Source organism: Aspergillus brasiliensis, assembly GCF_001889945.1.
Source record: "Aspergillus brasiliensis CBS 101740 unplaced genomic scaffold ASPBRscaffold_5, whole genome shotgun sequence".
NCBI classification, from domain to species: domain Eukaryota; kingdom Fungi; phylum Ascomycota; class Eurotiomycetes; order Eurotiales; family Aspergillaceae; genus Aspergillus; species Aspergillus brasiliensis.
This window is the reverse complement of record NW_027137446.1, coordinates 1,030,578-1,045,088: the sequence shown is the minus strand read 5'-3', so window position 1 is coordinate 1,045,088 and position 14,511 is coordinate 1,030,578. Positions and strand designations below refer to the sequence as shown.

The following is a 14,511-nucleotide window of genomic DNA, read 5'->3' as shown; positions in this document are numbered from 1 at the left end:
CCGGGTTTTTATAACCACATTTTTCTTCAATTCTTTGATCCAGGTCGACCTACGGAATACGTCGCACTTGCATTAGGCCAGGACGGTGGTCTCCACCATGGAGCCCAAAACCGCCAAAGCCAGACGGTGCTAAGCAACACGAACGCACCCACGGCGACATCATCAGGTGAGCCCGCTCCTATGATCTTCCACTAGGAGTCCGCGCAGATTGGATGGGGGAGGCCGGGAATGCAGGAGGAATCGCAGCCAACACACAGCCCCCCCGGCTCTGGACGCTCATTGGCGAAGGTGAGCCACGAAAGTGAAGCAATCCTGGCTAGTGCTGACGCTAGAAACGCCGAAGAAGCATTCGAAACTTCTTCCAGGCTTCTAGAGGGCTTCCACGGCTGTGATTGGAAGAAGTCGAGTCTTGGGACGGAAAATAACCAGCGATGGTGTCCACTCCGGGCCGAGAGAGGAGCCAGACGAGCCAGACAAGGAAGACGGACTGCCTGTGTGGCCTGCTGAAGAAGGAAAAGGACCGGGAACGAGGGTCTGCGGTGACACGACAGCGAGACCGCAATATCGTCATAGGGTGCGATCCCCCACAACGACAAAGAGTCGGTGGAGCCCGTCGGCCGTGCTGGAACTACTGGCTCTTTGGCCTAGAAAGGTTTTCTGGGACGAAGACTGACGATGACGATGATGATGACCGATGTGCTTTTTCCGTTTCTCCCCCCTTCCTAAGGCGCCAATTCCCTAGTCGGGAATACGTCCGTTTGTTCGCCTTGTCTGTGGTCCGACATAACCATTCGTTGATCTGGAAGGCACGCGGACCGTTCGTCGGAGGGCTCCGATTAATTAAAAGTAGTAAAAGTAAGAAGATCTGATCCTTCTCTCCTTTGCAATTGAAGTTTATGATTGATCGCTCGCCATCCACGGTCGCGGAGAGAGCGGCTCCTCCACAAAACACAAAATAAAAGTACGAACCACGGGTTTCGTCACGAGAACCTTGTGACTGAAAGTCAATATCTTGGGGCTCTGGGGGAAGAAGGGAGGCAGATCTGACGGGACTGTCATTCCTTGCTGAAATTCCCATCAACCTGAGTGGATGATTTTGACACTGATAGGGGTGCACTGTGCAGGCTGTTCCTGCTGGGCGGGAATTTCAGCTATTCTCCCGACCGACCGAGGAGATGGAGCAAATCGGCACGGGCTTTCCGGGCGTTTCGTCAACGCTTCCCACACATTTCCACCCGCCAAGTGCGCGATTCACAGCCTTGCGGTTGGTGCCAAGCGGCGTCTGTCTGGGGAAAAAGCAGCAGGGACTGGGACACTCTGGCTCCCTATGACGACGACAACCTTGGGGGTGAGGATAATATTATCGCACAGCCCCCCCTTGCGACCGGGGTGAAGTGTGATGATGACCACTCCACCCCCGGCTAAGTTGGTAGTTAGTAACTAGTTACATCGCGGGCAGGATGAAGCTCATCAATGCAATGTGTAAAATGCCTCATATCGGTACTAAGTATATTGCTTCAATCCTTCCCGTGAGGTATTAATTCATTAGAAGGTTCAACAAGTGAGGCGACTGCGCGATATTCTCCTGATAATCTCTCATTTGCTTCACCTTCGCGATGAGACAAATCTATTCTTGTACTCACACTGACTGACAATCACAACACCCGCAAGTGGCTTAGCTTTGGTCCGTTTCTGTTCACCGCCTGCTATGATTGCTACGAATGCTGCCTGAGGTCTGGCTTCAACAACAACAACACCACAATACTATCTGAATACTCCACAGTTATTCACCGTGCACTTAATCCATCCTACGTACTAAAATCAGGTTTATCGACAAATAGTGAAACCGTAGCAAAGTACTGAAATGTAAACTGAAGCAATCCTGAGACCGGCAAAAGTTATTATGCCAGAGGCTGGGACGCCAAGAATGACACTGACAATAACCTTCCCATCCAAGCAGGCGGTAAGACATACATTAACCCACACTCTCATCACTTGGTAGACTAAAAGATGCCAACACCACTATTCTTCCTTAAGTTCCTACTACTTTTGTGCCATGTGGATCGCGACAATTCATCCAGTTGTCGGGCAAATCCACAGAGCATCGGACGGAGGACATTATTCCGTAACTCTCTGTTCAAAGTGTGTCACGGGGAAAAGCTAACGGACGAGGTGATTGATCGCTACCGAGGTTTTTGCCTTTCTTTTTCTGTTTATTCGCCTAAGTAGAGAGAGAGAGCTTCAAGGGGAAAGGGTTAACTAACTAGTTACATATTAAGTTCGTACTTTTGTACTACACAGTTCCAATCTATTTGGTGTTTTTTATTTTTTATTTTTTATTCTTTTTCCTTGGCTTCACTATTGGATAGATGTGTTACTTATCTTCCAGCCACCATCATACCATCCCTATTCCCTACTCCCCTGGGGAAGTGCTTGTGCCTATCTTCTTGGCCTGGGTATCCCTGAGTACAGGTGTAGTTAGTCTACTTATCTCTGAGCGTTCTGCAAGCACCGGCTCGCTTGACAGGGATTCCCTTGCCGATTTTACCGATCAACACATCAACAGACAAATCAACCAGGTTTCCAGGTTTGATCAAGTACTATGAACTTGATAATTCCATCTCAAATGGTCAATGTACGGCAACAACAAGCATCACTACCTAAAGTCATGGCTGCATCCCATATAAGCCACCATGTAAGAACAGCACAGAACTCCCATGTCTCGCGTAGACTCGTCCCTGCATGCCCCCCCGAAGACTTGGATGAAACAACAACAGATCGTTAAACAGATGGCAACACAATACCAATTGCATAGACACATTGATTGAACTTGAACTCCCATATTTCCGTGCATCCTTGCTAAAAAGAAAAGCCAAACCCAACCGACCGAGGCACTTTTCCACTTATCTTCATCGAACCCAGCCATGTACAAGAGACCTCTCATGTTTGTGTATCACCGATTACAGTTCATCTTCCAGATACTTGTAGACGAACTTGAAGTCAGCCTTGCGACGGTTCATCCTGCGAGCATTGTTAGCTGTGTTCGGTACGTCGTCGGGGCGTCAGCGTGGGTACTCACCATGTACTTTCATAATCGAAGAAGCGATATGTGCCCTGCTCAAACTCTTCCGTGATCGTCTTCGGCTCCTCGTGACGTTGAAACCACGTTTGGTACTGTTTGTGGAAGCGCCAGCTCTGGTTCTTCAACGCCTTGGCCGCTAGATACTGCTGGTAACTGCCTTGTCGGTAGTAGAACAGGTAGAACAGCGTATCCGTGTCGATGCGTCCGGTTTCGTACAGGCGCGGATCATCGAAAATGGTAAGCGGTTCCTGAGGATAGTATAGAGGCGTACTGTAAGGGTTCTGAGGCTTGTAATGACGAGGCTTCTCCGCATCGGCAGGCTCCGGGCAGTTCGCGAGGGATGTTGCAAGCATGCGCTGCACTGACGGGGACGCGTTGGCTGCGCTTGCTGACGCACGGGACCTCGTGACCTCGAATGACTGAATAAGATCCTGCAGGCCGGGAGGCAGGTGAAAGATCGATTCCTCGCTCTCCTGCGGCTCTTCCTTACTCGTTGCCTCACCGTTTGGCGCAGGTTGCTCCTTGGCAGCTGCAGGGGCCTCAACTTTATCCATTGTTTGTGAGGATGTGCTCGCAGCAGCCACGTTGGGGCTGACCGAAGGTGTTTTGGAACGCACACCGGTGATGTCCTCCGCAGCTATCGTGAGCACTGGTGCAGGCTTGTTTGTGGGTTGTACTGATGCAACACTCGGCGAGGCAGTGGCTGAAGCTTTGTTTGCAGGCACAGCGTGCGGGAAAGCGGGGCTTGCACCTGGAGGTGGCGGAAGTGGTGCAATGCCCACCCCGTTCTTGTCACTTGCAGCAGCTGCAGCGGCAGCGGATGCGTACTTGAGTGTTTCTCCGGGGAGGCGGGTAGGCGGTGGTGCGGGTTTCATGCCTGAGGCGGCAGTCGTGGAGGCTGACGGATGAAGTGTTGCTAACACAGGTAGAGGGGACTTCATCTGTGCAGATGGCCTTCGAAGTCCTGCGCTCTCACCCTTGTTGACCTTAGGCTTGATTTCCGGCTCTTCGTCTTGAATCGATTGGGTATCTTGCGAGGATACTCGATCGTTGTCCCCTGTCATGCCGAACTGCACCTCTGCCTCGTTGTCCAGGTTCAGGTCGTCGTACAAGGTTTCATCCTCGCCAGAGTAGTCAATGTTGTGCCCATCTTCCACATAGTACTTGATGCTTTCCTTGATATCCAGCACCTGAGCCGTTTCGAGGTTGCCGTTCTGCAGCGACCGTAGCAACAGTTCCAGTTTATTGACATGCCACTTATGGCGCTCTGTTAAGCGGGAAAGGTCTGATAAACGATTCGTCTTGGCCACGTCCTTCTTGCCCTTCTTCATTTGCATGTGAAGCGTTTCCTCTTCCGCTTCGAAGGACTCGATCTTCTGTTGCAGCTCGTCGACCATATTCGATAGGAAATCGCAAGTCTCGACCTTCTCCTTCTCTTTAGGATCTAACCTGGATGCGGCCGACAACCCTTCTTTCGAATATGCCTTTGTTTTCATCTCCTTCTCTACCGCCTTGAACTGTTCCATGCACTATCAGATAACACAAGTTAGCAGCAGCCCCTCATTGAGTAAGCGCTTCAACAGGGATCGGATAAGCCCACAGTCTCAATGGCCCTGCGCTGCTCTAACAGCGGCCCCTTGTCCTTAACCTCGTTTCCTGATGCCCATGACTTGATTTGGTCACGATATCGTTGTAACTTCTTGATCTCCCGTTTCAGGTTCTCCTCGAGCTTATCCCGTTGCGTAATATTCGATGTCGACCGGATCTTCTCATAGATACCCTCGAATGATTGAATGCCTTCAGCAACCTTCTTGAAGGTCTTATCAATCTCCTGCTGCGTCTTCCGGGACGTCATGGCTGCGAGTCACCATGCACAGGTCGGTAAATCTCGAAGGCTGGTCAGGATACCTGGTAGCAGGAGGATGCGGGAGGGGATTAGGAGGAATGGAACAGAGGGAGATGAGTGCGTATGTAAAGAAAAGAATAAATCTACGAGAACGCGTCGCGAGGCAACTCTCAACACCAAACGCGCGCGAGCGTGTCTGTATCTGCGAAGCTCTTCAGACGAGTGAATCTCCTGATACTTTGTCTGGTCGTCCAGAAGCTGGGATAGAGGCCCAAAGTGGTAGGCGGTCACAAGCGTTCACAAGCACTCACATTCATGCCCGTCCCAACTTAGGGCGGAGGCGAACCATGATCGAGATTCAGCCATATTCGCACAGTTGCTCACGTTGCTGTGGATCTGACTGAACATGTCGATGATCTAGCCCTTACAGGATGCTTTACATCTGTCTCCGGTTCCGCTAATGTCCTGAGATTATTTGGTCTGTGTGCTTCCCGTTTTCAGTATCCCGCCGCATTTGGTCCGTCCGTTGATCATCAAGTGACTGACGACCCCATTTCATAGAAAGCGCAACAATAATTCCGACGGTCTTCAGAGTCCTACTTCTCCAACGCACGCTGCCCTACTCCTCAAGCCCTCATAGGCCTCACCACACATCACCATGAAAGGTGCGCAATGCAATTTCCGCCCGACCATAACCCAGTAACTAATATGCGTCGCCTCCAGCCGTTCTACAACGAGTCAAGTCCGCCTCGGTCACCGTGGATGGCCACCTCATCTCCTCGATCGGACAAGGCATCCTCGTCCTCGCCGGCGTAGGAAAAGATGATACCGAGAAGGACGCCGACTCAATGATCGGACGGATTTTAAAGGCCAAGCTATGGCCCGACGAGAACGATAAATCGGTACGCATGCCACGAGACACATACAACCATTATACCCCTCTCCCACAAGTTCTCGCGGAACGAACAATCAACTATATCTAACCACCTTTGTCAACAACCAGTGGAAGAAGAACGTGCAGGATATAAATGGAGAGATCCTCTGCGGTATGCGCAACTTCACCCAAATCAACCCAAGTCAAGAACCCACCCACTAAGTCTGAACGAACTATCTAGTATCCCAATTTACACTCTATGGCCATTTGAAAAAGGGCAACAAGCCCGACTTCCATGAAGCCGCCGACGTGGAGACCGCGCGCAAGCTGTATGACTACTTCATTCAGCGGTTGAGCGACTCGTACAAGCCCGAACGGGTGAAGAACGGGGTCTTCCAGGCGATGATGGAGGTCGAACTGAAAAACGACGGGCCGGTGGGTGTAGATTACCGCAGTGAAGATGCGGTGGTAATGCTCTTGCCTTCTCCTCTTCCTGCTACATCCTACTGCAAAAAATCTGAATCATGTGCTAACTGTTCTGTGTTCTTTTCTTGTTGTCAGGTTACGATCGAGATTAATACGCAATTACCGAAGAAGGAGAAAAAGGAACAAACGCCCGGCCAAGAGGATGGGAAGCCGCAGACGTTCGAGTTCAAGTTGCCTGCGGAGTTGATGGAGTGAAATAATGGATGAATGGATGACTGAATGCATTGATTCCCTTGAGGTTGGAAAAGAAATTGTGGCTATGACCACCTACTCCTTGTCAAATTGTATATACTTTGTGATACCAATCAATAGATGCGAGGCATAGACGGGTCTGAATTTCAGTCGCTACATACTGTATCACTTGTACGGGTATTTGGTGTAAAACCCTATATTTTTCCAACAGTCTTCGTAAGCATATGGTGTATCACCTGCGTGTATGCGATAGGCCCAAGATCTGGCAGGCAAGGAAGTTACTTTCTTAGAGGTCGTGTAGGACAAGTGACCAGGTCATGTGCCACTACCACAAACCGTTAGAAGCCTACGAATATCGAATATAGATCCAAAGATATGTTCATCGACCTGGTTCCGCAGCGCAAAACGCTACCTTACCTACTGACTCGATTCCTTTCTAATGTACAGAGTGCTCTGGTCTGCTGAACCGCCTAGCCTAGTGGACGCTAAAAGCCACCTCGAACCGAAGCGCAAAGCCCGTACGTCATTGCATAACCGATGAGGATGAGTAAGGTCTTTTGAAAAAAATTCCTATTGTGCACCAATCCAATGCAATGGTTGTAAGAGAGATTAGACTGAGTTCTCACTTTTCATCCAAGGCCGGGGATTTTAAGAAATGGGAAAATTAAAATCATGCAATCATGAATCATGACGTTGGTCTCTTCATGAGAAGAACTTCTGGGCGGTAGCCCTCTCGCGAGCCTGACGGTCCTTGACGGCCTTCTTGACTCGGGCAATCTCGTTGGTAATGCCAGCATCACCTGGGGCCAGCTTAGAAGCCTCTTGGAGATCCTTGAGAGCCTCGTCCTCCTCCTTCAGACCGCTGTAGGCCACCGCGCGGCGGTAGTAAGCCTTGGCCTTGTCGGCATCCTTGGCGTTGGCAGCAGCAGCCGTTTCGAGGGCATAAGTAGCCCAGGTCTGGGCATTCTTGAACTGGCTAAGCTTGTTGGCAAGCAAGGATGAGTTCGAGTGCAAGGTGAAGCGGAGCGCCTTCATCTGGGGGTCCAGATCCTTGGGGTCCTGCTCGTCCGGCTCAGGGAACTCGTTGAGATAACGCAAACCCTTCTGGTACTTCTCGAGACCCAGGGTCAGGTTTCCGCTCTTGAAAGCGGTGTTTCCGAAGTTCTTGAGCTCAGACGCGATCTTAAAGCAGACAGGGGCGCTCAGCTCCTCGCCCTGGTGGTCATCGGGGAAGTCCTCATACGGATCGCCAGTCGCGTCGGGAATCTGCTTGTCGGCATTTTCGTAATCCTCGCCGGTGAGCTCTCCGCAGTCGACGATAGTGACGTCGGTGGTGGGCTTGTCGGCCTGGGTAGACATGTTCTCGATCTTGCGGACAACGCTCTTTCCGTTGATCACCTCACCGAAGACAACGTGCTTGCCATCCAGGTGGGGGGTGGGCACGGTTGTGATGAAGAACTGACTGCCGTTGGTGCCGGGGCCGGAGTTGGCCATCGAGAGAAGGAAGGGACGGTCATGCTTAAGGTCGAAGTTCTCGTCGGGGAATTTCTCGCCATAGATCGACTCGCCGCCCGTGCCGTTGAACGCGGTGAAGTCACCACCCTGGATCATGAACTGCTTGATCACACGGTGGAAGATGGAGCCTATTCAGTGGGTTCAGTTTAGCGACGTTCTGGTGATTTTGTGTACACGGCCCCGCCGGAGCGGGGGAGGGGAAGGAAAAATTGAAGCCGCCGAGTTGGATCACCGTACCTTTGAAGTGCAATGGCTTGCCCTGCTTGCCCATGCCCTTCTCGCCAGTGGACAGAGCCCGGAAATTCTCCGCGGTCTTAGGAACGACTATTTGCCCAGAGTTAGGAATATGCGCGTAATCTCTTTACAGGAGAGACTGCACGGTACCATCGTTGAACTACGTAGGCGGGGTAGTTAGTGAGACTGGATCAAGCACGACAGGTTAATGCTGGACAGGAAGGATGTGAACATACCAGTTCAAGAGCAATGCGACCGGTCTTCTGTTTACCGATCTGGATGTCGAAGAAAACACGGGGGCGGCCTATGAGTGAAGCGCAATCAGTATTCTGCTGCTGAGGTTGCTCTCCCCGCTTTCAAAGAATCGGACGTACGCTCAGAGTCGGCCATGGTGGCGGTTAGAAGGAGTTGATAAGTGAGAAGGAAGGTAGAGACGAAGGGTTACACGAAGGGAGAAGCTGTAGGAACAGGGATGAATCAAGTGAGAGAAGTTGAGGGAGGAGGAAGAGCTAACGTGCGGAGGTGAACGAGGTAAAGAGGAGAGGAAGTGGGCTGGACCAGCCTTTGGCTGCGATGCTTCAAGAAGCTTCCATCGCATGTTCTTCCCCGGTGCCCGGCCGCTTCCTTCCGCGGAATGTCTACCATTACTTCCCCCATCACTACCCCTGGGCTTTTTTGTCTCTAGCAGGCGCTTTAAATCTGGGATTTGGATTCGAGCGATCTAAGATCTACCATCCGTTCATCTCCAGTGGAGCATCGGCCTTCCAGTCTGGGGCAACGCCATGTTCAGGACGGCTTCTCCCGTTCCCTGCCTCGATTACCTTATGATCAACAATAGTGTACAAGGATATTATTCACGCTGCAATTTACAGTAACGCATTATTCCATTGTTGGAATACTATCCGACTTGAAATTGCAAAGTCTCATTGTCATATACTGCGTTGAAGCGATGGTGCAGACCGTCCAGTGATCATTCGCTCGCAGGAAGTTGCTCAACCCAATTAGTAGCCACTAGCTACCAGCAAACCATCCTATCGGAGTGTTGCTGATGCCTATACGATCCAGGTTTAGTATAGTATGGTTCTGCCTAACCATGGGCTAGATTTGTTGCTATAGCAAGGATCATGTCTTATGAGATCCCAGCATTTTTTGGGGACAAAAGCTATGGGCTGACTTGGAGTCCGCTTCACCAATTCCCCGTACTCCACTCAGATCTTGGCTCTTTCAAAGAGAAAGTTTCTCCTCGGCTTGAGTGATTCACCAGTATGGACGTTCTGAATTAATGCAGCTATTGTAGGCGTCAGTGACTCACTCACTGCGGCGCCGTGTACTAGCCTTGTGAAACACTTGAGATCCGAGGGCCCGCTCCTTGATTCTAAGGGGGTTACTTAGCCATTTACAAGTTGTTTTCTTGTTCTTGGTTTTGCATGAAGAAGCTAGTCTTCCATTTGTCTTCTGCGCTGGAGAATTTAAGAATCCGGACTTGTAATTCTCTCATGCATCTACAGGGCATCAGGCATACTGCAGCGACTATATTAGTACAGCTGCAAGGTACTTAGTATTATCTCGATCACCAAGGCAGTCCAGCTAAATTAGCGCAAGGTAGCTATCATGTGTGGGCTTGGAAAGGTAGGCAACAACAACATCAACAACGGCATAACAGGCTATGATACTATGAACTACTATTTAGTTACCATACTATCTAGGTATCAAGCTACCAAGCAATGATCACAAGTTCCCAAGGAGAAAGGTAGTTTAGAAAGGTATAAGCACAAATCAATATTTCATGACAGTATCATTATTTACATTCCGTTCTTATACATGACCGCTCATCTATAACCGACTCTTGATCTTAGTCCATTCGGTTTCGCCAACCTTCTGGAAATCCATAACCGCATTTGGTCCTCCGAAACGGTTCTGTGTCGACTCCCAGTCCCTATCGACCGCTGTCTCTGGCCTCCACCGAACGACATGTTTCAGCTCATCCTGTAGGTGACCCTCCAGGGCATCCACAATGAACCCTCCAATAGTGGGCATTTGCATAGCTCCGTTTCCAGACGCTCCCACAGCGACCAGCAGTGAAGGGTGGTCAGGATGTTTGTCGATCAAAAAGGCGCGGTCTACCGTGTCAGCATCCCAGCAGATACGGGCGAACACTAGCGGACGGTCGGCCAGATGTGGCATCGTATCCCGCAGAAAATCCTTGACGCGAGCTTCGGCCTCAAGGGGAATTTGATGCTTCGCAAAGGGAATGCTTCTGATCTCGCCGGATCTCGCCGGGTCCGGAATAAAGTTACAGTATCCAGGATGCTCGTCGCAAATCTTGAGTTCGTGCTTATCCTCATCAGGCTCCATGAAGAACCCCTTTGCAATATTGAACAGCACGGGTAGATTCTTGTACAGCTTAGCCTCCTCTGGGGTCATCTGGATATGAGAGAGCGTCCAGGCGGTAGGACGCAGCTGTTTCTTAAAGTCCAGGAGACGGTCACTTCCTGCACCAGCTGCCAGAATGGTTTGATCTGCTCGATGGATGACTCCATCGGAGGTTTTGGCTCCAACCACATCCCCATTCTCGTATACTAATGATACGACGTTCCCTTGGGGAGACCCAGTGATGAAGTTAACCCCAAGACGCTTGGCTTCAGTGTACGCAGAAATCATGGCTTTCTTGGCATGAATCCATCCGGCACCCGACTTGTTCAACCAGCCCTTCCAGCCGGGAAACTCGCCAGTGAGGACACCCGGAGGCATCGTCTTTTGGAAGTCTTCTGCCGTCTTCAACTCGACAAATTCTGCATCCGATGACTCGATTTCGTCTTTGCGGATGTGCTCAATGAGTGCCGGGGTATGACCGGATACTATAACACCGGTCTCATGGAAGTACTGCTTGAAAACAGGATCCGTCCGCCAGGCTTTTAGAGCGGCACGAGTGCACGTCGCGAACGCAATGCTGCGCGGACTTTCTTCGCCTGCTTTTGGAGTTGTTAGGGTCAAATGATGGGCTTTATCTGGACGGTGTAGGCATACCTTTGGGCTCTTTGTGTTCCATGATCTTATTGATATCATTGCCGGCTGCGATTGCGGATGGGATCGTGTAAGGGTCGAGGACTGTGACATGCTTGTATCCGCGGCGAGCCAAATGCAGAGCAGTAGAACAACCCCATACACCCGCTCCCACCACGAGGATAGTAGAATCATGGGTTACCGTGGAAGGCGCCATAGTGACCGTTATCGTAATCTGGCTCTAAGTGAGGAACTAAGTTCTGGCAGTGACCGTGATTTGGACGGGCACCGAGGTCGTATTTCAACGGAACCCTTACATCAGACGGTATCCACCAAGTGCCGACTAACTGCCAGCATTGGGCACAATGAGGACCTGGCTGGGCCTTCATCCGGAGTCCATAGTCCCGCTGAGATGGAAGCAACTTCAGACCAGTTCACAGAGTGACAGAATAGTGTCCGTGGCGGGGATCCCGATCTAGATTAGCGTCCCGGTTGGACCTTCCTTGAGGTCTCCCTATCATTCGGTCTCCTCATCCATCTTCCATTCATGACCCCAGATTTGCTGGAGATACTCGCGTCAATGATCGTCCGGGATATTTCCCTCGACGCTATCAAGGTCGCCTACAGTAATGATCCACTTGCATGCGGATGATACCGACTTCGAGCCATGTCGAACCAGCGAAACCATGCAGCTTCTCCGCATTTTCCTCCGCCTCGGCAGGCTTAATCGATATCAACCGCCCAGATAACCTTTCGTTTGGAGCTTCCTCCATGGCTGAACTTATCTGAGACTGGTTATCTTCGTGATGTTTTGATGTCTCTCCGTCTCCACCCCTACCTTATCACCTCGGGTATGCTCCATTCAGCCGGTTTGAGTTCTTTTGCCGTTGACTTCTACGAGAGCAGTGGCGGACGAGAGGAGGCAAATGATCATCCCCTGTTATCGTGCTTGACCATGCTGATACGCTCGGGGTTGCCATCCAATCGGACCCCAAAAAGGGATCCTGAAGGGCTGTATATACTTCGACGAGCTCGTATGCAGGTCTAGCATGGTGGTGACCACTAGTAGTCTTAATCAGCCTTAAAAAGACGCTTCACTCCCCCCCTCATGGCTTCCGTTTTGTTTCCAGATTGACTCACACAGTCAACATGGCTCGCTCCGATGTTATAGATACAGATGTTCCAGGAACAGTGTACCTGGTCGATGGTAGGCTCCTCCTATAAGCCACACTTGATAGTTACTGACTTCGAACTCAGCAACGGGGAGGTTGAGAGACGTAGCTCATGCTGGAAAGCAAGATGTCCTACTTATTCCTCAGCCTACATCTTTTTCAGCTGATCCCCTGGTGGGTAGCAAATGAGTCAAGACCCCTGCTACTAATGCTCATGCTGATCCTTTCTAGAATTGGCCTCTCTACAAGAAATACTGGACTCTCTTCTTGATCTCCATGTATGCATGCGTCAACTCATTTGGGGAGAACAATTGGGGTGCGGCATGGACAACGATATCCGACCAAACCGGTGTGAGCCTGAACAATATGAACGGTGGCTCCGCTCTCAACTATCTTATGTTGGGTTTCTTCAATATTATCTGGATCCCCACAGCCATGAGGTTTGGACGCAAGATTGTCTATATACTCAGTTTGCTTTTCGTGCTCGGAAGTGGTATCTGGGGTGGTTTTTATGAGGGCGTTGCGCAGTATTACATTATGATGGTGGTCAACGGGATCGGAACTGCGGCCTATCAAGCTTTGATCCAGCTGACTGTATGCTACGTTCCTAAGATGCTCATTTCCGAACACTAACCAGGGCATAGATTTTCGACGTATTCTTCACTCATGAGCGCGGCCGAATGTTGTCGATCTACATCTTCTTCCAGCAACTTGGGTCGATCATTGGGCTGATCTGTGGCGGTTATATTTCTGACGGCATTGGCTGGAGATGGAGTATGCCCATCGTGTCCATAGCATGTGTCAGTGACCTCGTACCCCAATTACTCCGCTGCAATCAGACAGCTAAATATTTATAGGCTGTCCTGATTCTTCTGTTCATCTTTACTTTTGATGACACGATGTTCCCGAGGTATCGCTTTTCGGGTGATACACCCCAGCGAGCCACGAAAACCGAGGACGAGACTGCCCGCACTCCATCTGATACCCCGACTACAAAGGAAAAAGACACTAAGGATGAACCGCCGATGTCCGTGGTGGAAAGCCGTACTGTCGGAGAGATTGACATGCCTCCGCGAACCTACCTCCAAAAAATGTCTCCAGTGCACTACTTCGAAGACGACAAAACAACCTGGTACCAGTACTTTCGGCGCCCGTTCTTTCTCTTCGCATTTCCCAATATTCTTCTAGCTGGTATCCAATTTGCGTTTGGCTGCACTGCAGGTATTGTCTCGTTTAATACCATCTCTGAGATCATGACGGAGGCACCTTACAACTGGAGCGCTGGTTCTGCTGGCCTAATTTTCTTGGCAGCACTAGTTGGTAACTTTCTTGGGTATGTATCCTCGCTGATACCCTCATGAGAAATGCTGACTTGTGACAGCATGGGTATCGGATCACTGTCAGATTGGGTTGTCGTCTTCTTAGCACGTCGCAACAAGGGTTATAAGGAGCCCGAGATGCGCTTATGGACGTATTCGATTCCCCTTGTACTTGCAGCGGTTGGATATTTTGTCTACGGCTGGGGTGCTACCGAGGGCCTACACTGGATGTCCATTGCAGTTGGTCTGTGTTGCATGATTGCTCAGCAGGTCTCCGCCACCAGTATCGCAACCGCCTACGCAATGGAGTGTTTCGAACAGGTAGGCCTTTTGCATCCACATCCTGTACATGATGGCTAACCCTCTGGATTTAGATATCTGGTGAGCTAGTTATTGTACTGGCATGCTGCTCATCAATAATCAACTTTGTGATCTCCTTCACAGTGCAGGATTTCATCGATGGCACCAACTACGGCTGGACCTTTACCTTCTATGGCATCATGGTTGTCCTTTCCATGGCTGCGGGTGCTCCGATGATCATCTGGGGCAAGGAGTGGCGGCGGAAATGCAAGCCTCGGTATGAGAAGTTTTTGGCCGAAACAGGACGTCAGTGAGGGATATGGCTGATATCTATCTGAATGACCTTGATGATTGAATGTATTGTGTCTACGGGAGGTGTATTTTTATCTGCTTATACACCTTATAGCTTCACCAACAAGCAAAAACATGCTACATAAATATAGCAATCGTTAATGAACACATTTCGGACACTCTAAAGCCTAGGCCAT

General features: G+C 50.4%; 8 protein-coding genes across 8 annotated transcripts; 4 read left to right on the top strand and 4 right to left on the bottom strand.

Moving 5' to 3' along the window:
• Positions 1–139: 139 nt before the first annotated feature.
• Positions 140–950, top strand: ASPBRDRAFT_548651 (uncharacterized protein). Its single transcript, XM_067627306.1, has one exon. The coding sequence runs from the start codon at positions 432–434 to the stop codon at positions 867–869; it is 438 nt and encodes a 145-aa protein (XP_067479900.1). The 5' UTR covers positions 140–431; the 3' UTR covers positions 870–950.
• Positions 951–2,960: 2,010 nt separating this feature from the next.
• On the bottom strand, positions 2,961–4,937 carry ASPBRDRAFT_195332 (uncharacterized protein; the record flags this gene model as incomplete). The annotated part of the gene is made up of 3 exons (XM_067620852.1): positions 2,961–3,021; positions 3,080–4,611; positions 4,683–4,937. The coding sequence occupies 3 exons, from the start codon at positions 4,935–4,937 to the stop codon at positions 2,961–2,963; spliced, it is 1,848 nt and encodes a 615-aa protein (XP_067479899.1).
• ASPBRDRAFT_548427 (uncharacterized protein) lies at positions 4,510–5,501 on the top strand. The gene is made up of 3 exons (XM_067627303.1): positions 4,510–4,649; positions 4,800–5,406; positions 5,490–5,501. Exon 2 carries the CDS (start codon positions 4,952–4,954, stop codon positions 5,330–5,332), a length of 381 nt encoding a protein of 126 aa, XP_067479898.1. The 5' UTR covers positions 4,510–4,649; positions 4,800–4,951; the 3' UTR covers positions 5,333–5,406; positions 5,490–5,501.
• An 85-nt stretch (positions 5,502–5,586) lies between these two features.
• On the top strand, positions 5,587–6,483 carry ASPBRDRAFT_29585 (D-aminoacyl-tRNA deacylase; the record flags this gene model as incomplete). Its single annotated transcript, XM_067622681.1, has 4 exons — positions 5,587–5,593; positions 5,652–5,830; positions 5,932–5,974; positions 6,044–6,483. 4 exons carry the CDS (start codon positions 5,587–5,589, stop codon positions 6,481–6,483), a joined length of 669 nt encoding a protein of 222 aa, XP_067479897.1.
• A 349-nt stretch (positions 6,484–6,832) lies between these two features.
• ASPBRDRAFT_548344 (uncharacterized protein) lies at positions 6,833–8,710 on the bottom strand. The gene is made up of 5 exons (XM_067627302.1): positions 8,604–8,710; positions 8,466–8,533; positions 8,380–8,389; positions 8,233–8,319; positions 6,833–8,123 (listed from the first exon to the last, which is right to left on the bottom strand). Exons 1-5 carry the CDS (start codon positions 8,617–8,619, stop codon positions 7,183–7,185), a joined length of 1,122 nt encoding a protein of 373 aa, XP_067479896.1. The 5' UTR covers positions 8,620–8,710; the 3' UTR covers positions 6,833–7,182.
• A 1,253-nt stretch (positions 8,711–9,963) lies between these two features.
• Positions 9,964–11,632, bottom strand: ASPBRDRAFT_42374 (NAD(P)/FAD-dependent oxidoreductase). Its single transcript, XM_067624791.1, has 2 exons — positions 11,257–11,632; positions 9,964–11,201 (listed from the first exon to the last, which is right to left on the bottom strand). The coding sequence occupies exons 1-2, from the start codon at positions 11,447–11,449 to the stop codon at positions 10,063–10,065; spliced, it is 1,332 nt and encodes a 443-aa protein (XP_067479895.1). The 5' UTR covers positions 11,450–11,632; the 3' UTR covers positions 9,964–10,062.
• Positions 11,633–11,793: 161 nt separating this feature from the next.
• ASPBRDRAFT_42373 (uncharacterized protein) lies at positions 11,794–12,202 on the bottom strand. Its single transcript, XM_067624790.1, has 2 exons — positions 12,139–12,202; positions 11,794–12,083 (listed from the first exon to the last, which is right to left on the bottom strand). Exon 2 carries the CDS (start codon positions 12,003–12,005, stop codon positions 11,844–11,846), a length of 162 nt encoding a protein of 53 aa, XP_067479894.1. The 5' UTR covers positions 12,006–12,083; positions 12,139–12,202; the 3' UTR covers positions 11,794–11,843.
• A 179-nt stretch (positions 12,203–12,381) lies between these two features.
• ASPBRDRAFT_29582 (putative MFS transporter) lies at positions 12,382–14,337 on the top strand (the record flags this gene model as incomplete). The annotated part of the gene is made up of 7 exons (XM_067622678.1): positions 12,382–12,439; positions 12,490–12,578; positions 12,636–12,998; positions 13,049–13,204; positions 13,262–13,737; positions 13,786–14,044; positions 14,098–14,337. The coding sequence occupies 7 exons, from the start codon at positions 12,382–12,384 to the stop codon at positions 14,335–14,337; spliced, it is 1,641 nt and encodes a 546-aa protein (XP_067479893.1).
• Positions 14,338–14,511: the final 174 nt, after the last annotated feature.